The sequence below is a fragment of the Quercus robur genome, chromosome 4, assembly GCF_932294415.1.
Source record: "Quercus robur chromosome 4, dhQueRobu3.1, whole genome shotgun sequence".
In the NCBI taxonomy this organism is placed as follows: domain Eukaryota; kingdom Viridiplantae; phylum Streptophyta; class Magnoliopsida; order Fagales; family Fagaceae; genus Quercus; species Quercus robur.
In genome coordinates, this window is record NC_065537.1 from 83,013,828 (window position 1) to 83,034,758 (window position 20,931).

Below are 20,931 nucleotides of genomic sequence, written 5' to 3' on the forward strand. Positions count from 1 at the left end.
AAAAATAATGCTCTGAAGCTTTTTATCAAGACCTACAAATGGTATTTAAAATGGATATTCCTAATACTCAATTCGTGGCCTAGAGTTATGTAGAACATCTTGCATCCGTTTGGTTGTAGAGAAAAAAATGGAAAAAATAAAAGGTGGAAAAAAAAAAAAAGATGGAGAGTGAATTAATATTTATTTATTTTTTTAATATATATATAATATATTTTTATTTTTAGTGACTAATATTGCATTGATTTTTTCTTCCTCACCAAGACTTAAGATTCCATGAATTGCTTGCCTTTGTTAAGGGAAATCTTAACTGTCTTTAAAGAATTTTGTTTTGGAAATTTTAAAGGCCTCATTTATATATCATTCTAAATGCTCCATAAATTGCTAAGCTTGGGGAAGAAGGCGTATCTCTCTTGAAATTAAGAGGGGGAAAAAAGTCCATGGAAAAAGTTTGTACTTTTGATATTTCATTCATTCAATTTTAAATATAAATTGAAATTCAAACTCATCTTCAATTAATTAATTTAGTTCAGTTCAAATAATTTATACCTACACTTAATTCAAAAGTTGCCAAATACAAAACACAAATCTACATAAGAAACTAACATAGACAATTGCAAATACTACAAAGTCGAATTTTGAAGTCCAAAAAATATGATAAAAACCTAAATACTGCAGTCGCTTTGCACATTTTCAATATGGATGTTTGAGATTTACAGGTTAAGGTCACTGTAATTCTTAAGATATGCTTGCGAATTAAGCCAATAGTAATATTCTCACAATTTTTTAATGATGTGTTGGTAATTATGTTTCGGAGGAACTTCAAAGCAATGCTTAAGACATGAAAAAGAACATAAAATTTTCACATAGACTGGTTTGGTAAACTAATAATTTACATAATTTTTATTATGCACTAATCATAATAAAAACACAATATTAAAAACAAAGGGGCAAATTATAACTTATCCACTTATTGTTTGGTTGGAATTTAAGTTGCATATCTGTGGTTTGAAATTTGACAATTTACCTACCTGAGGTTTGATCGAAATTTAAGTTACTTACCTATGATTTGAAATCCTATGATGCAAATATTCCATTAGACTTTTTTTTTTGATCTTATTTGAATTGTATTCTTATGTTTTTTGTGTTTTTGGAGAAGAAAGACATAAATGTGAAGTGAAATTACACATCTAACCATATTTTTTTACAGGTTATTTTTTTTCCGATAAGTAAGAAAGATGTATATACAAGAAGCTACCTCATGAAAAACATAAGGCAGGTTATAAAACTCTAATTTAGTTAACCTTAGGTGGATAAAGTGTCAAATTTTAAATTACATGTAGGCAATTTAAATTTCAGTCAAATCACATATAATTAATTTGTTATTTGTAAAAAAGAAAAAGGTCTTTTTAATTCTTTTTACCTATTATCCAAGAAAAAAAAGGGATGGAAAAAAAAGAAAAAAGAAGAGGCAAAATCATGGGAAGTGTTTCCCACAAGCTTGGGCTTTTGACTTCTGAGTTTCTGATTCCATTATAAAAGCGAAACCCAAAAAGAAAAAAAAAAAATTTCACTCTCTCTAAATGCGCTAGAACCTTCCAACATGTCTGAAAATTAGGGTTTATCTCTAGGGTTTATCTCACTCAAACTATTATAGCTTCTCTAACCCCTAAATCCCAAACCCTAATCCCCAAAAATTCAAACCCCCAATACACACCCAAAAACAATGGCTCGCTCCAATGGTGTGAGGCTCATCCGCTGCCTCGCTCGTCGCTCTCTCGCCACCAATTTCTTCCACCAATCCAGGGCCGCCATAGTACGCGCTCTCTTTCTTCAATCCCACTTCGATTTTCAAATCAATTCCCTATTTTTTTTTTTTTGATCAGTTTGTGAAAAAAGTTTGAATTTTTGGTCGGTTGGTTTTGTGGGGTTTTGAATTTTGCAGATATACGAGACGGTGGGTAAAGGGGCCTATAGGAATTTCAATTCTGGGGTTTGTAACCCTTCTCGGATTCTTGGGAATTACACTTCCAAAAATGGTAACTTCAATTTTTGTTTGTTGGGGTTATGAGAATTTGGGAATATGAAAATAAAAATGAAATTTTTTGAAGTTTGAATGAATAATACCCAATATCCCATTTCAACTTAGGATTTTATTTGTCAGGTTCAATTCTTGTTTTATTAAGCTTTCATTTCCCGAGTTTTGTTTGCAACAAAGTGAGCAGTGTGGTTGTTTTTGTACTGATTATTGGATTAATTTATTTGAATATAGTATGTTTTTAATAATATTTATGTTTTTAATAATATTGAGCTAATGGTTTGTGTATTGTGATATGCAGTTAGTCAGAAAAATTGGTTGTTATTGGGAGCTCTGAATGCCAATTGTGGCTCAGCTAGATTAATTCATGGCACTGGTATTGAATGCAAACTCACCACACTTACACTTATATGTGTGTCTATATATATGTGATGGGTTTAAGTTACACATGTTACACCATCTAATAACTTTTTATTGAATAAAAGATTTGAAAATCCAATTGTTGGATTACATGTTCTTTATATTCTTAACTTGCATGCCAAAAATCACGTTAATTGGACATTATTTACTATTTGATCAATATTCAAAATTGCACTTTGAATATTTGATCGATGATATGTTTTCCTCTGATAATTTGTTCATCAGAATATTTTTGCTGAAGAGTATGTTCCCCCTCTATCATGTCTACCTAGATAGATAGATTTTTTTTTTCCTCTTTCTTGGTCAAAAAGTTTCCAGAAAATTTCTGGAGCATAATGTGCCACTGACTCTTTTTGTCTTCTTCCTTGCTCTATGAATGTTGTAATTTGTTTATTACTTAATTTTTGATGATGAAAATAAACTGAGGAAAACATTTACTGCGTTTGTATTGATTTATTTATTTTTATCAGCGCCTATGGGGAGAGATTATTATGATGTACTTGGCGTGAGCAGGAATGCAAATGCATCTGAGATTAAAAAAGCTTATTATGGGGTAGGTTGTTTGCCTTGTCTCTTGTTTTTTTCCCCTCCCTCTTTAATTTCACATGTTTATATACAAAGACATGGAAAATTTCTGGCTGGTTTCTATGGTATATGTCTATTATGTATGTAGAACATGGATAATGAATACTGATATTTGACTCTGATTTTTTTTCTTTTTTGATAAGTAATATTTACCTCTGATTTGTTGATCACACATTGGCATGATTGTTTCTTTAATTATAGAATGAAGAAGAGCACTGAAAATTTAAAGAGAGAAAATCTGCTTGTATGGATCACTGTAATGTTATACCTTGAATATTTGGAGTGTGGCATTATTGTTTTCTTTGTCATATTTTTGAAATGCTTAACATTTTAGATGGAGATGTGAATCCTTTTTTCTGAAATCTTAAAGAATGAATGATATAACATGCTGGTTTCTATTGTAGGAGGGAAAAAAGGTATTTTCATGTGTATTGATTTAAATGAATAAAACTTTTTCATATACATTACTGCAAGAAGGAAAAAAAGGCCATACCTAGTGCACGGAAATCCCACTTTTTGTGGTTTGGGAGGTGATTGGTAGGCAGCCTTATCATTTGTGTAGTTTGCTAGGACAGCATAGTCTGTTTGTCTTAACTTTGTGTTTTTTGCTATTAATTGCCTCTGTTTATTTTGATTTTTTGGTTAATCTAGCATTGTTCTGCAGCTTGCGAAGAAGCTGCATCCAGATACAAATAAAGATGATCCTGAAGCTGAGAAAAAGTTTCAAGAAGTTCAAAGGGCATATGAGGTTTTATTTTCTTTTGACTTTAGAATCTCCTAGACACCTTGTCAAGACTTTTTAATCTAATCTATTATTCTTATTGTTGTTGTAGGTTTTGAAAGATGATGAGAAGCGACAACAATATGATCAGGTTTCACATTTAATCTCCCCCCAAAGTTATAGCTTTTGTTAACTTACAATTATATGTTGACCGGCTTTCTGCTGGAACATTTCTGGTGGATTTGAATAATAGTAATTTCCTGTTACCATGCAAACTCCTTGTGTTTGAAATTCTTGTTGATCCTATTGTTTGAAAAGTAATTGGATAGATGTCGTTTTTTGGATAACACAAAAAAGGATAGGAAAAACTTGCATGGAATTAAACCTTACTAACTGCATATTCATATTCTTTTCATAGTATAAACCTTTGAAAGATGCCCTATATATAATATGAGCATTGTTGGAAGAGTATTTCTTGTTCCTTATGGGGAGTTCTGTTAACACTGTTCTTAAGAGCATTCTTCCCTTTTCTATAACCTTGGAGTTTTGTTATCTTTTTGCATGAGGGAATTTGTGTTCTTCAAGGGCAGACTAAAACCCCTGAATGGGATACTGAACCAGTTTGATAAGCTCACAAGAAGCAGACCCAGTCAAATCCATTAAACTGTTGGTTTTGTATAACCCTGGGCCCACAATTGGGCTGTTACAACAACTTGGAGCTTAAATACACACACGCACACACCTTTAGATTTAAGTGGCAGATGGTATGTGTTCAATCCAAAATATTATGCATACAATTGCAGTTAGTTACTGGGATGAACAACTATAGTCCGAAATTGACAATGAAACTTATTTACTGTGGAAAGTGGGCTTTAATCACATGTTGAAAATCTTAATGTAGCTAAGCTTGATGAATTATCCTGTTTACTTTTTTATTTGAGTGAGCAAATCAACTAGCTTTGCCTTTATATTTGCATCTAAGTAAAAGTACTCTGTATAATACTACCTAATTGTGCATTTTACAAACTACATTAGCTTTCCATTTTTTAACATAATTCAGCACTCTTCTTCCTATCACTTTAGTCTTTATCTGTCGTTACATTGTCTGTACACACTATCTTATAGGTTGGCCATGAGGCATATGTACAACAAGGAGACGGTGGCGTTCCCAATGATTTTCATAATCCATTTAAAGATTTCTTCCGAGACAATGTAAGTTCATTCTTTCAGAATTGTTCTATTGGTTTTAGTTTTATCGATTTGTGGCTTTATTTTGTCAATGCTTTTATTGTATAAGTGCTGCTTAACTCTTTTTTTTTTTTTTCCCTCTTGAGTTCTGCCTTCTTTAGTTTTAGTTGTATTGAAAATTTGGGCGTTGCTTGTTTTGGTGCTAAACAACGTTTATAGAATTCAAAAATTGTTCACATCACAAATGCTAGGGAAGCAAACTCCCACCAAGTCCGCATCTACTGCTAAGGAAAAAAAAGCAGGGGTCACATAATTGTACACAGTATCCTGTCTTTGCTTCGTGGCCTCTTGCTAATGCATTTGCCACCTGATAAGTGGTCCATCTTCACTTGCTCCATTAGTGCATAGAGTACCTGCACCATAATAGTAGGGCCAGGGAAAAACAAATCTTTCTGAGTTGCATCCATAAGTTCCACAACAATTTCATCATACACTTCATCATAATTTTTTTTTTTTTTTTGGATAAATACACTTAATTATAATTCTTATAAAGCCTAGTGGAAACATTATCTGCATTTGTAGCTTTGCTGTTTATGCTAATGTCCACAGTTTGGTTTAAAGGATGGGATGATGATGTATTGTAAACATTGTCTGCATTTGTAGCTTTTTTTTTTTTTTTTTTAAGGATGCTAATTTCACCTTTGAAATCTAATGCAATATTTTAATTTGCATGCTGTGGCATTCTCTACTGTGGAGATCAGATATTTGAAGACTTCTTTGGTCGTAGACTTGGCGGTGAAGATGTCAAGGTTTGCTTGCTGTTTATGCACATATTATTTGTTTTTATGTTTTTGATTTGGTTCTTTTGACATGCATTTCATCATTGATTAATGATCACAGGTATCTCTTGAACTATCCTTTATGGAGGCTGTTCAGGGAAGCACCAAGACAGTGAAATTTCAAACTCATTTGCCATGTGAACCTTGTGGTATGGTGGTTTTTTATTCACTAATCAAGTGTTTCAAATGATTCTGCAGTTTTACTGCTGGCAGATATTTTTCGAGAATTTTGGTTGTTATGGTCTGTTTGGTTGGTAGAGTTAATTTAGTTTGGAGGAAAGGTTCCCAACGTAAGATTTTATTCTGTTTCTGGAGTTTTGCAGGTGGGCGTGGTGTTGCCCCTGGAGTCAAACCGGAAAAATGTACTCGCTGTAAAGGCTTAGGAACGGTCAGTTTTGCTAGGAAGAAGAAACCTATACATTTTTATGGAGGATAAAAATTATTTTTACATTTTTAACTTGACGTTTTGCTGCCTATCCAGATTTCCATGCAACAGGGCCCATTTATGGTGCAGATTACTTGTCCTCAGTGTCATGGAGAACGGGAAATTGTGCCAGTATGTTGCATTTATTTGAATTTACACGCAATCGTTAACGTAAATATGAAAGTAATCAATTGAATTGCACTTGAAAAAAAAAGATCATCAATTTAATTGTTTCTCACTTTTCTATGGATGTTTCATAATGTCTCTTTGGAAAATACTTTTTTTGCAATATAAAAGGAATGATGGTTGACAGAATTTAAGTTATTAATTCATGATTATAGGTTGGCATTGTTTACCTTTTCAATTGGTTTTTGGCTTCTCACACAGATATATATATATATATATATATATATATGTATTCATGTAAATTAATTATAATTTGTCTATCCTCGTGCATTTTTCTACAATTTTATAAGTCAAAGCCCCCCATCTATATTTCTGTTAAATCATTTTTATTTAGTTATAGAACCTTTGAATCGAATTTAAAAGCTGACTTTTATTTTTATTTTTTGATAAGTATAAAAGCTTTCCTTTTAAGAAGTGATCAGTAATTGTAGACATAATTTTTTTAGCCTTCTCATGCTGGATTACTGGACGTGCTAATTGCAGTTATAAGTTTTGGGTTCTAGGGAAATTCAGGGATAGTTTTTAGATGTCGGGCTTATCTGCAGGTGAAGTTGATGCCAGTGTGAAACTTTTTGCGGTTTAATCCGTTTACTATACATGAATCTCAGTGACTTTATTAGGCATTGATATAGTTTCTTCACATCCATTTGTGTTGATTACGTATGATGGTTGGTGCAAAGTTTACTATATTATATATTTCTATCCCTATTGTTTCTTTTTACTGGTTTGTTATATTAGAGATAAATAGTTCATGGTTTTTCTTTGTCTCTAATACCAATTAATTTTTTTGCCCACAGCCTAAGTATATCTGCAAGTCATGCAAAGGAAGGCGAGTTGTATTAGGAACGAAATCAGTCAAGCTTAATATCGTGCCAGGTATTTCTTTTTTCATTTTAGGATTTTTTTTTTAAAATTATTTTTGTTTTTGTTTTTTTGGCTCTGGTGGTTGCATTGCTAAAATTTCGTGCTGTTGTCAAGCTATTCTTATCCTAGCTTGGTGTAGAATAAATTCCTCTGCTACTAAGTCTAATGCATGATCTTATCAATTCAGGCCTTAAAGTTTGTATATGTGTTGTTAGGATATAGTAGAGTAGGGATTTGGGAATGAAATGGATGGATTTGCAGGCTTTATTTTATAATTACATGACTGTTTGCATCAGGTAGCAAAAATCAGATTTCGTTTTTTAAGCTTTAAGAAAAAAAGAAAAATAACTGGTTTTATAGGTTTTGTATATGCTAGTTTTTATAGATGCTTGACTCTCCTCCTTTGCCATTTGCAGGAGTAGATAATGATGAGACCATAAAGGTGAGTAGAAGTGGTGGAGCAGATCCTGATGGAAATCAACCTGGTGATCTTTATATTGTTATTAAGGTAACTATATATATATATATATATATATATATATTTGTTTAGTGTGTCATCATTTGTTTATTTTTAGTGGGTACTTCACTGCTTGGATGCCTTCCCCCCAACCCCTAAACTGTAAAATATCATTTGCTTCTCTGCAGGTTCGCGAAGATCCTGTTTTCCGAAGAGAAGGTGCTGACATTCATGTAGATGCTGTTTTGAGTATTACTCAGGTAATGCTGTTTCCAATGTCTTCATTTTGTAGGTATCGGTGGCCTGTAGTGCATGGATGTCTTGAGCAGTGTATTGTATGAGATTTTTGAATAAAAATAGCTATTGTGCTTAGCGTGAGGAAATATTAATTGCATTCAGGTCCTTGCTGAGAAAAAGCTAAATGCCTAAGATAAAATTATCTTTGACTTTATTCTGAATATTTACACTTTGTTTGTTTCAACATTAACGTTTTCTGAAAAATGAATCATTTTTCAAAGAGCATTTTATGGAAAACTATCTCATTTTCCAATGTTTGGTAAAGACCTTGAAAATGAGCTTGCGAACGTTTTCTTGTGTTTGGTATGCATAAATTTTTTATAACATTTCTTGTTTAATTTAAAACATGTGTATTATTTAAACCAACTAATGTAATCAATATAAATAAAAAACCAAGAATGAATTTGGTTTCATACTAAAATTTTGACAATAAATACAATAAAAAAATAGTTGTTCAATTTTCGTGATCTCTACCAATCATCTTGCTCATATATATGAACAGTAATTCTCATAATTCAAAATAACCATAAGCTCTATTTTAAGTAGTTCAAAATGCCACATAGGCCAAATAGTTTAACCTACAAAATAATCTAGTACAAATAGTTTGATAAATACCAAAATGCCAAATTGTTGAAATTGACACGTCCAAATTCTAACAAGTTTTGTAGCCATTGTCTATGAAGCTTGTCATTTTTCATCATTAATGTATAAGGATAACTTACACTTATTAGATATTGGACTAATGGGCAATTTAGTAATCTGCAATTACGAAGTGAATAGACGTTAAACTTAAATGTCAGACACATGGGAAACTGACCTGGGGATGCATATATATTCTTAACTTGTATTTGTGGTTGATTGAGTCATCATTTTTGGAGGTTAGCCTATTTTCTGTCCTGTGGACAGAAGCATCTCAAATAGTATATATTTAATGGATGGAAGAAGAGTACCCACAATATACTTCTCACTATGTATACCCGGACGAAGATTGGAAACGGACTAAGAGTATGGTGATAAAAATGATAAGAACTAACACGAAAATGTGGAAAATTATCTTTATAGAAGATTTTCCAGCGAGTTTTTGAGTTTTGTAGACGAATTCCAGGAAGTCAACTGTTATGTTGTTTCTTAACACCTACTCGTCACCTGTTAGCAATTAAGGAAGAAGGTTTTAGGGTCTGTAGGTTGATTATGTTTTCAAAAAGATGGAATATAAAGCTAAAGATAGATGTTCTTAAAGATACATTTCAGGAATTTTCTGGCAGCAGAAAAATTTAGGTACTTTTTGATTTGTTTCTATAATTATTAGATCGCTAAAAGCCTTTAGAGGAATGATAAAAATAATTGAATTACATTTTTTCTGTTAATAAAATCTTTGTTACTTATAAAAAAAAAAACTTTTATTTTTGAGCTAGTTGTTTATTTTTTTATTTTATTTTATTTTTTTGGTTTATTGGATTGCAGGCAATTTTGGGGGGAACAATCCAAGTCCCAACTCTCACAGGAGATGTAGTCCTCAAGGTTTGTTTATTGTTTATATATGATTAGTACTTGTGCAATGCTAAAATTTCATTTATGACTGTTTTCTTTGTTAAGATTCTGTCAGTTCATTTGGAATTTACTCATGCAACTCATGCGACTTGATTATTGGACTTGACCCCCCACATGGGACAGTAACCAGATCAATTAATAATGAGATCTGGTTTGTTTGTTGAGGTTCTTTCATTTGTCCCTTTGTTGGGACAGGAAAAAACCAAAGCCAAATAGCATCTCTCTATCCCCCATGTCATTCCTATGGGGTTGGCTTTAAGCATAAGATTACTGGCTTCTTGTAGAGGTTCCTTCTTGTTCTAGTTCTCTATAGTATCATGATCTAATTGATTTCTGATATTTAGGTTCGCTCTGGCACCCAGCCCGGTCAGAAGGTAGTTTTGAAGAAGAAAGGTTGGTGAGCTAGACATGCCAAATTTCATAAAGTTCACTTATAAAAACTTGTGTGTGATAAATGATTCTATTTTGGCTTGCCACTTGCATTCTGCTCTCTATCGAGAATAGTGTGTGACATAATTGGTCCTTTTACATTTTAGCCACTTTGTTCCTTGTATCAATAAACCCCCAGCATTTTAATTGAAGCAACTTCCTCAGCTTGTGTCCATGTGGTTTTTTCTTACTGCCATGATTTATTCTTTTTTTCTTTTAAAGTAAGGAATCAATATGAAAAATTGACAGAAGAGTATTCTCTATGACTAACTTTAAGAGTCCACGAGTCACATAAAATATGCAATTTGTTGCTGATCATCATTTCAATGTAGGATTTGATGATTTTACCCTAGTTAAGCAACTTATTGAATGTAATATCATTAATTTTATTTTTCTGTTAAAGATTCTAAATATCTTGAGCGTAAAAACCTTTTTTTTAATTTATTTTTTAAATTGAAATTGCGTGTGTTTTCCCTCTGAATTCGTTGTTTTTATGCAGGGATCAAGACAAGGAACTCTTACTCATTTGGTGATCAATATGTGCACTTCAATGTCAGCATTCCATCGTAGGTTTCCTTGTTCTTAGCCATTGTTGTTGCAGGATTTTTCACCCTCCAGAATGTATTTTTATGGTTCAGTTCAATCCAGTGTGTTGACTATATATGGGAAAAAAAGTGTCATATTACTGTAATCTATAGCATCATATGGGAATGTGTTTGTAGCCTCTCATTTTTATAGTAGATTAAAATGCTTGATTTGTGCAGGAATTTGACCCCAAGGCAACGTGAATTGATTGAAGAGTTTGCCAAAGAAGAGCAAGGGGAATATGATAAGCGTGCTACTGCTGGAGCATCAGGGTAAAACGTTGACCAATTGGTGTCATTTGTTTGCTAATTCTTAGCAAAAAAGGATAAAGGCAACTGAAGAAAAAGCATCAATTGTTGAAAGACCCACCCATTCTATAAGTTTTGTAGGAGTGACTGGGTCGTTTTTGTCCTTTTTTGTTTTTGTTTTTTGGGGGTGGGCGCGGGGGGAGAAGGTTGTTAGGGGTGTGTAATTTTTTTCTTACAAATCACAATGGTAGTTTTATATGAGGCAACATCATTTGATCACTTGCATCTAGAGTATCTAAGTTGTTATTGTACATATTATTTATTGTTCTTTAATATTTTTCACAATTGAGAACGACAAGTCAGTTTATCTATCATTTTTGTATTATGTTATGAATAATGTCACGTACATGGATACTTTGATGTCACTTGGAATAAATCTTTTGAATATATAGATGGTTCAATATTTACTGAAGCATTTAGAAAGTTAAACATGATTTAATTGGTTTTCTTTGGAGCTGTCAGATCAGACAGGTGCTTGTGCATGGGATTGGATGTCCCCATATTCTGGTTTTGAACATTGTGAATCCATGAGCATGTTTTATGTGATTTGGCAGAGTTCATGGTGAGTAGAAAAAGAGTTAGACAATATTTCGAAATAATTTGCGAGATTTAAGATTTTCTTACCGTTACATGGCACTTCATGGCTAGACTCCTAGCCCCTTGGGGGTAGCTGTATTTCTCTGTCTTTGCATAACTCACGCATTCAATTAAAGCAACAATGCAAAAATACAATCCTAGTCCTTTAAAATTACACAGCAAATACGGTCAACGTAGTATTAAAATTCAATCTTTAGATTCAAAATCCAACAAGAAGAGACACACATACATGTAATCATTAAAATGCAAGGCTATGCAAGTCTGAAATTAAACGATTTACGGTAATAAACCACAACAAAATAGTGGCAATTCAAGGCTATGCAAGCCTGAAATCAAACAACTTATGGTAATGAACCACAGCAAAACAGTAGCAAGTATCAATACACACTTCAATGAGGTTAAACCACGCCCTACGCCAGTATGGATTTATGTAAAGAACTGCAACAATTCCCAACAGGACTGTTATGTAAGCCACCACAAAGCTTATGTAGAAGACACCCATGTCCATGAAAATATCACCTTCTTCCCCTTCGTTATCCACTGGCATTGTAGATGGTGGTCTCATTTTGGTGCAACTATTCCGTAATGGAGGTCCACACAGGAGAGGGTTCCCCTCATAACTGCTTTCATCAAAAGTAATGAATTGATTTTTTCTGTCGGGTGTTGTGCCTAATAAGTTGTTGTGTGCCACACTAAAGACTGCTAGAGAGGTCATTTCGGTCAACTGAGGTGGAATTTTGCCGTTCAAATTGTTGTAGGAAAGATCCAGACTTTCTATTTGCTTTAGATTTGAGAATGTTACTGGTATTGGTCCGGATAGATTGTTGTGTGACAAGTTCAATGCACGAATGTTGCTCATCCTACCGAGTTCCAGTGGGATTTTACCTGCTAGGTTGTTGCATGAGAGGTCAATTCCAAACATGTACTCGAGGATGTCACCCTTGTAGGAGTAAGTTCTAGTTTTTGTTGTGAACTCTGCTTCTTCTTCATCATGCACAGCTCCATCATACGTAGATATATCATCAGGGAGATATTCGGTAATATTTGACTTTATGTTCAAATATAATGACAAACTCCTTAAAGAGCTCACCCCGAAAAATAAACCTCTTAAAGAAGTTGTGTGGGTAGATGCATCAAAAGTAATGTTACTCAAGCAATGAGGAATTAGACCTGAAAATTTATTGTAGGAAAGATCCAAAATGTTTAAGTTCTGCAAAAGGCATACTTGAATTGGAATTTGACCTCCTAAATGATTCGCTTTCAAGAGGAGAATTCTTACTGATGAGAGGCTGCCAATCCAATTGGGAATGTTTCCAGTTAGATGGTTATCTCGAAGATTCAGTGCAAGTAGATTGGAGTTGTTTTGGAAAGAACTTGGAATTGGACCGCTCAAGCAATTTTTATTTAATTGAAAAAAATTGATACTTGAGGAATTGAAGCAAGATGGAACAGAGCCAAAAAGATAGTTGTCAGAAAGGTCAAGAAATGTAAGATAAACGAGTTTGCATAACTCAATTGGAATAGGACCTTCAAAATGATTTTTGGCCATAACAATATCTTCTAAAGATGTCACATTCCCTATCCATGTTGGAAGCGTGCCTGAGAAGTGATTGTTGTCCAAATGTAAATGTAGTAGATTAGTCCAATTAGAATTGGTAGGAAATATTTGGCCACTGAAGCTATTGTTTGATAATATGAGAACTTTTAAATTGTAGCAACCCATTATGAAATGCATTGGTATGGTTCCTGAGAAATGATTCTCAGACAAGTCTAGACCCTGTAAGAAAACCAAATTCCCAAAAGAAGAAGGAATATTGCCTTCAAATTCATTTCTAGACATTTTTAAAGATTTTAAATTTGGAAAAATTAAACCGAGGTTTGTGGGAATTGGACCATGTAAGTAATTATCAGAAATATCCATGCTCAACATGTTGGGACGAATATCATATGGCACCATAAAAGGCCCCGTGAAAGAGTTATTATTTACAATAAAGATCTCCAATCTTGTATTGTTCTCTAACAACCAGTAAGGGAACTGCCCAACCAACTTATTGTGAGAGAGTTTAATTATTCGCAAATCATATTGGTAATGAAGAAATCTGGGAGGTGTCCTATTGTGAATGTTAACTGAGCAATTTGACAAACTGAGAACCTTTAATTGGAAGGTTGGAATCAAAGTAAGAGAGTCAGGTTCCAAAGCTAATATATTGTTATCACTTAATAGGATCTTAAGATTTGAGAGGTTGAAAAGGAAGGAAAATGTGGATGAGATTGAGAAGTTGTTATCAGAGAAAGAAAGGTACTCAAGTGATGTCAAACTTGATAGTGGAGACTGGACAATGTTCCCATTGAAGTGATTGTTAGAGATATCCAATACCCGGAGTGATGTCAAGTTTGCCATACATGAAGGTAGTCTCCCTTCAAAATTATTATTGCTGAGGTATAACTCTTGGAGCTTCTTAAGTTCACACCAGCCTGTATAATGTGATAATTAGTTATTAGGTTCTACTATTGTAATTATTCGAAGCAATATCATTGTGAAAAAAAAAAAAAAAAAACCCTACCTCGACTAGTTAGGGTGCCATTCAGTCCACAGTAGCTCACTGCCAATACATTAAGAGAAGTCATAACTCCAATTTTATGAAGAAGACTTTTATCAATCGATGAATCATCCAACATCAACTGTTCAAGGTTGTTTAGTTTGCTCAACTCTAAAACAAAAGCAAAAAGCTTAAATTAGTACTAATTGATATGGTAGAGCATAAATTAGTACTAATTGCTGAAAATTATTAAGATACCACACAGAAGTGTTAAAGTAGCCAAGACCACTTTCATAACTAAGATTCTTTGAAAGAAAGTAATTTTATTTTATCTAATAATAGTGTATAGAGTATAGACTACCATGTAATGTGGCAGTCTATATACTTTCATATTTTAGAATTTAATTCATATTGTGAAATTAATTTATTTCAACTAGAGATGATGCTTTTTTTTTGAAGATCTCAGTCTTATTTTAAAAGCCATGTTGTTAAACCTTTTTTTTTCCCCTTTTTCTATAACATCTAAATCATTTTTTTTTTTATTGATGCTACAATTACCAGCTCAAATAGAATTTCGGTCAATTTTGGGGTGTTCCCTGCGTTTTGGTCCGTTTCAGATAATTTCGGTCGAAATATGAATTTCGCCCGGTATGAGTTTTGGATTTTATTTCCCTTCTTGAAGCTAAAATATGTTGTTTTCTCGCTGAAACTCGGAACCATACTATTTCTCATTTTCTCCTTTAGCTTGATCTTTGAGCCACTGCCCTTCTTCGCCATTAGCATTTGCTTTCCTAGAGATTGGAGCCACATGTATTGCTTGCATTTGTTAGAGTAGTTACCTTGCCTTTAAGTATGTGTATTCTTGACCTTGTGTTTCTTGAGCTCCTGCCAATGCTTCCTTGGTGGAGGATGAAATTTGTTTGTGAAGAGACGGAGAAAGGAGATCTGATGAGGAAGAAACTAGGGAGATGAAGTGAAGAATGGTAAAGCACTTGTTGAGTAGTAGAGCCTAGAGGGAGTAAGGAAACTTCTAGGACACTTCCCACCAATTAAAAAAAAAATCCTAGACTCTCCTTTATTTACCAGAATTCCATAAAGTAAGAAGTTAAAAATTTTCCCTTAATGTTTTTAATCCACTTCTGACTTCACTACATATTATTATTATTATTTTTTTTTTACTTTTAAGGTAAAAGAGTAGGCATATATTATTAATTTTTACGGGTATAGTAATCTCAAAACGGTAAACCGAAATAGATTGATACCAAAACATTTCATTTCAATTGACAAACCGAAATGAGCACCAAAACAATATTCATAAAATTGGTTTGCACTAAGCTACTTATTGTTCATTCGACCATATAATAATAGAGGAAGGGAGTGGCAACGGTGGGTTTGGAGGGTAAAATGGAGATTGCACTTGAATAGTGAGGGTAAAAACATAAATTTGCCAATCTCAGGAGATGTGGACATCCTAACTTGCAACAAATAAAATTTATACTTGGAAAAAAAATTTATATACATAATTATTTTTAAATTAATATGTTTTGTCTCTCCTAAAAAATATATATTGTACACCTTGACTTGTTAATTCCAAGAATTTGTGTTCAACAAAAATAATCTTGACCCCACAATCATAATTCATAACCACTTAAAGAAAGAAAGAAAAAGAAAAAAGAAAACCCAAATAATAGCAAAAATAGCCCGAACAACAAAAAATGAACAAAATATTTAGCAAAAAGCCTATTAAAAAACAAAAAATAAAAATAATTAATTATTCAAATTCGTAACTCATTCAACCCATTCCATAAAAATTATCCTTAATTTCATATTTCCTAAAAAATGGTACCCATAGAGATACTATGATTGTGTTTTCTCTTTAGTGGCGTTAGTAGCTCGGCTCTCCTCGACAACTCATATAGCAGTTGTAGCAAGTATTATTCATTGTTCTCTGCCACTCTCTCTTTCTCACTTTCTCCCTTTTCTATAATCATTTCAAACTCTCTCTCATTTTATTACTTTTATCTCAATATTCTTAGTTCTCACATTATCTTTCATTGATCTCTTTTTGCCTTTTTATTTTGTTAGAAGAAGGAAATTGTAAAATTTTATATATTTGCGTACTTTTTTTTTTTTAAGACAAAGGGGCTTCAGTTGGAGTTGGAGAGCCAAGGAAAAGAAAATCTAAATGTGCGCAAATGTGTAGTCTAAAATTTTTACGAAAAGAGGGGGGGGGGGGGGTGGCGGGAGCTCATGCTAGGTCTTTGTATTGAGCTTAAGTAGTAGTGGCCCAATTTTTATATCTAAAAACAAGTAGAAAAGCATTTGGGCTCAAGTTAAAACCCAAATTTTAGTTAAAAAATCCATTTTAAACCAAGTTTTCGTGTATCTCCCGATACATATGATATGATATCATTCAATTGATATGCATCTATGTATTGTACAATTTATGGACACTTCTAATACACCATTACAATACGAAACTTTTTGTATGATTCTGGGAATCTGGTTAGGCGAACCAAACCGATTTGCTGTTTAGTTCCCACACTAGGCTGTGAATCGAGTTGTAGACCAGTTCTATCATATGGGTTGTGTTTTTGTGTAGGGTTGGGCTTAATGATTTGGCCTAAATCAATTTTTCAACAGAGCTTTAAATTGAGCTTGGGGTTTGGGTTTGCCATATAATTTGTTTGCATGCTGTGAGTTTTATTTTGATTGTGAGCTTAATTGAAGAACCAAGTTAAGGAACTTGGATCGAATTGGTGTCATGAACCGGGTTAGATTTTATGATTGGATCAAGACCACCAAAAATGGTGTCATTTTGCCTTTTGGGTTGGTTTCCTTCTTCTTTCTTCACAGACTCAATCAACAAAGGATTGGAAGAGTTGTGGGCCTCGCGATCTCATTGGACTAGTGATTAGGCTTGAACGGGTAGTTGAGGAACTTGAATCGGCGATAACGGTTGGATCTCTACCTATAGCGACTTGGCTTCAAAAACCGATAGAGTTCCTTAAAACTTATCCAACAGTGGGATCGATGTGGTATATACCGCTCGAAATTTCTCCTCTTTCTCGCTAGGGTCCTCTTCGATCGAATCTAAAGATGTCACAAAGATTGCCTTTCCTCTTTGTGATGATTCGAGTACTTCCTAACCAAAATGTTTTCCAATAAGTTGGGAAAAGATATATCCTTACACAAATACTATTTCATTAAAAATCATCTACAGAATAACAAATCCTATGAATATGAAGTAACACTAGGTACCAAGTGGGGTCTATTACGCCTGTGAGGAGGTTGCACCATGACCATGTTATAGGGTGTGTTCCCCTATTTACAATTGTAAACTAGCATTAACAAATGAGAATGGTCTTAAAATATGTGCAAATAATGATTGAATTAGAAGCTTTTTATTGGCGGGAATGCAAATAGTTATTGAGAATATTAAAGGAATTGGAAAACAAGTTCGACCAAAATAAAGCATGATGGTAAGGGGGAAAAAAAAGTGTGAGTTAGCTCTCTGTATTTGACTTCCCTATAACCAAAAAACAAAAAAAAAAGGAAAAGAAAAGAAAAAGCTCAGTTTCATTTATTTTCAATATATTTTGTTTCAGAAAAAATGAACAATATTTAATAATAAAAAAATGTTTTATTATAGCTTCTGCTTTTCTGAGATTATGTCAGTAATGACGAAAAAGAAAAATGCAAAACAACACCACCGTAAAATGTCCATGGTACAATTTACCTTCAGTTGTAAGCGATCCTTCCAAATTGTTTCCTCTCATTATTAAGATCTTCAATGATGTGAAGGTGGTCAATGACTTGAAAATTCGTGCATTAACTTTGTACCAACCCAACTCTAGGACTTGCAGCTTAGGTAAGTTGTTTGAACCTATAGGCAAAGTAAAATAGATAATTTGACATACCATATAAAAGAAGGAATTGATTTGAATTCATGAACATATATTTTTAAAAACAATCGTTACCTTTTGTTGTTGTTGTTGTCACGAAGTCATCGATCTCATTGCCACCCAAGTAGAGCTCCTCCAAGTTGCTAAATGCTTTGAAGTTTGAATTCCACATATATATATATAAATCATAATATTCATCAATTGATTTTGACTGGATTATTTTAAGGTTACATTTGCATTTGATAATTTAAAATTATTTGTTTTTTTTTATATTTAAAATTATTGATGATCTAAAATAATAATTGATTTTCTTTTTTTAATTGTTGTTCGACATAAACTATAACGACACAAGATGAATTTGATTTTTGAGAGTTTTTCTCTAGCATAAGTGGATTAACACTCATGTAATTAATTTGAAATCACATTTCACCCAAATTATTTCAAATCCACAAATTGATAAGGCTTTAAATTTGTTCACGATTTTATTAATTTAGAAATATTTGTACTTCTCATAATTTATTCCAATTGCTTAAACTAAAACTGAAATCATAATGATTCTCTTCGGTAATTTAATTTAAAAGAGCCAAGAAAAAAAAAGGTGAGATTTTAGTTGCATAAATCTCAATAACTAAGAGCAGAAATTCTCAAAATACAAAAAAGAAGCAAAAGTTTACACCCTCAAGCGTGAGGCACTCTTCCAGTCTCTTTGCAACTTGATGTGAATTTTAGCCGTGAGACTTACCTGGGATGTGGAATGATCCATTCAATTTATTATCACTCAAATCTAGTATCTTCAGCGAAGAAATTCCACTGAGCGATGACAGGATGTTGTTGTTGAAATGATTATTAGCCAAATAAAGCATCTCCAGCTTGCGCAACGCTGAGAATCTTTCAAAACCTACAATTTAGTAGAAGCTTCAGTTTCCATGTCCACAACTATTTATTCCCACAACCTATTTAATAGTATAAAGTGAATCCTAAGCCACAACTAATTTCTCGTTTTTTGAAAATTCAAAAAGAAAAATATAAGTCAGAAGTAAAACATAATTTCGACAAACACTACCAATTGACTTTGCTTAAGACATGAACATACCTTCATTTGGGACCCATCTACTAATCTGATCGCCAGACAAATCGAGGTACTGGAGCTCTTCAAAGGGAAGAAACAAAGAGGCATTTAAACACCAATCTTCCCTATTCCAATTGATCGTATAATTAAGATCAAGTTGGATTATACGCCCCGTAGTGTTGTCGCACTTTACTCCCTCCCAATCACAGCAATCACTCTTTTTGTGGGTTGAATTCCAAGTTGGCAAATAATCCATATCAGCTGTGGAGTTTATGGAAGCTTTGAGGTGCAAGAGAGCTGCTCTCTCATGCTCCCAGCAACCAAAGCACCCATTCATACCTAATTGAACCAAAATTAACACTACCCACCACCAAAAACGTCCCAACTCCATTACTTTTTTCTTTTTCTGATTTTCTATGACAGTAAGACTGACAAAGTTTTTGTCCAACTCTCTCACTTACGATTCCAACTGATCTTGACATGAAATAAGCCACCGGCATCCCACATATATACTGTTATCAAACAGTCCACATCATCATCACAATATATCTAATAAATGCTTACCAAAAAAAAAAAACTAATAAATGCAAAGCGTGTTTTTTTCTTTCGCTTTACAGTTGGCAGGCACTAAACAAGAAGACTAGAAGACCAAAAGTCAACAAGAAACTACAGACTTTCTTCCTAGATAATGTTTACTTGTTTGGTGATTACTAACCTATATCCAGTCCTGGCAAACGGGTCGGATTGAGTCGACCACCTATTTTTTGACATGATTAATATATATATATATATATATATATATATATATATATTTGACACTTTTTTTTTTTAGAATGATATATATTTTTGCTGAATTAGAATGATTTTTATTTGACACTCGGTAAGTCATCCAACAAATAATTACCCAAAAAAGTAAAAGACTAATCTTTTAACCATCAAACTTGGAATGGAAAATGCACAATTCTTTAACAAATTCCAACACTTGGGTTCAAACCACCATAAAAATTCAAATAAACCAATTTAAAGGTATATATTTAAAATTTACACAATTCAAATTCAAATTTCACTAAGGATATTATAACCATAAAATAACACACACACACAATATTATAAATTGATGTCATGGACCATTTCAAGTTATCACTTATCAACCTTCCTAGATGTGCCTATTCCAGTTGCATGTAAGATAAAATAAAGTTATATTATTAATTACCTTGAGAGATAATTAAATTAAAAATAAAACATAACATATTAGGTAAATTAGAATAAGTAAATATTTAATATGAATTGCACTCAATCTACTCAAGGTTAGTAGCAAATCTAGCATTGAAAGTCTTTATACTTGCAAATTACAACTCAAGTTGTCAAGTAGTTTTGCTAGTCACTTCATCTATAATACAAAATCTTAATATAACTTAAGTATACCATGAAAGTAAATCAATAATAAAGATTTAACTTTTTATAACTATCAATTAAATTACTTTCGAATCCATATAAACAACTTTTTGTGCACAACAAAACTTGCACATTCTTAGGCAAAATCATAAACTATTGACCATAATGCAGAATCATAAACTACTAACCTTAGGATTGTTCCAAAACAGGCGAGACCTTATTCTGACATTTAAACTAAAATTTATTAAGAAAAAACAAATATTACTATAAATAGCAAAACCACTATTTTTGGGGCCTTAATGAAGTAATTCACCTAAATGTTGGCGACATTCATTTCATGATTCTGAATCAGAACATTGTTTTCCTTCAACCTGCCAAATTTCATACAATTTTGACACTGCCACCCCGATAGCCTCTATTAGCACCCCCCCCCCCCCCTTTGATCTTGCATTATGACTTCGTGCGCTCCAGCTGCTGTAGGAAGGCAGATGCTGTTTGTTCTACATCAGCTTTCCTGGAAAGTGTTTCATAGTAAA

The 20,931-nt window shown here is 33.0% G+C and overlaps 2 protein-coding genes across 2 annotated transcripts; one reads left to right on the forward strand and one right to left on the reverse strand.

The window, feature by feature from the left end:
* The first annotated feature begins 1,549 nt into the window (after positions 1-1,549).
* On the forward strand, positions 1,550-11,304 carry LOC126724028 (chaperone protein dnaJ GFA2, mitochondrial-like). The gene is made up of 18 exons (XM_050428122.1): positions 1,550-1,813; positions 1,943-2,036; positions 2,337-2,411; positions 2,926-3,008; positions 3,705-3,788; positions 3,874-3,912; positions 4,887-4,973; positions 5,711-5,758; positions 5,850-5,937; positions 6,112-6,176; positions 6,270-6,344; positions 7,196-7,274; positions 7,679-7,770; positions 7,908-7,979; positions 9,481-9,537; positions 9,912-9,960; positions 10,496-10,562; positions 10,761-11,304. The coding sequence occupies exons 1-18, from the start codon at positions 1,724-1,726 to the stop codon at positions 10,855-10,857; spliced, it is 1,341 nt and encodes a 446-aa protein (XP_050284079.1). The 5' UTR covers positions 1,550-1,723; the 3' UTR covers positions 10,858-11,304.
* A 356-nt stretch (positions 11,305-11,660) lies between these two features.
* On the reverse strand, positions 11,661-19,475 carry LOC126724022 (receptor-like protein 56). The gene is made up of 6 exons (XM_050428118.1): positions 19,025-19,475; positions 18,674-18,829; positions 18,007-18,081; positions 17,766-17,912; positions 14,051-14,197; positions 11,661-13,961 (listed from the first exon to the last, which is right to left on the reverse strand). The coding sequence occupies exons 1-6, from the start codon at positions 19,389-19,391 to the stop codon at positions 11,803-11,805; spliced, it is 3,051 nt and encodes a 1,016-aa protein (XP_050284075.1). The 5' UTR covers positions 19,392-19,475; the 3' UTR covers positions 11,661-11,802.
* Between the last annotated feature and the right edge of the window lie 1,456 nt (positions 19,476-20,931).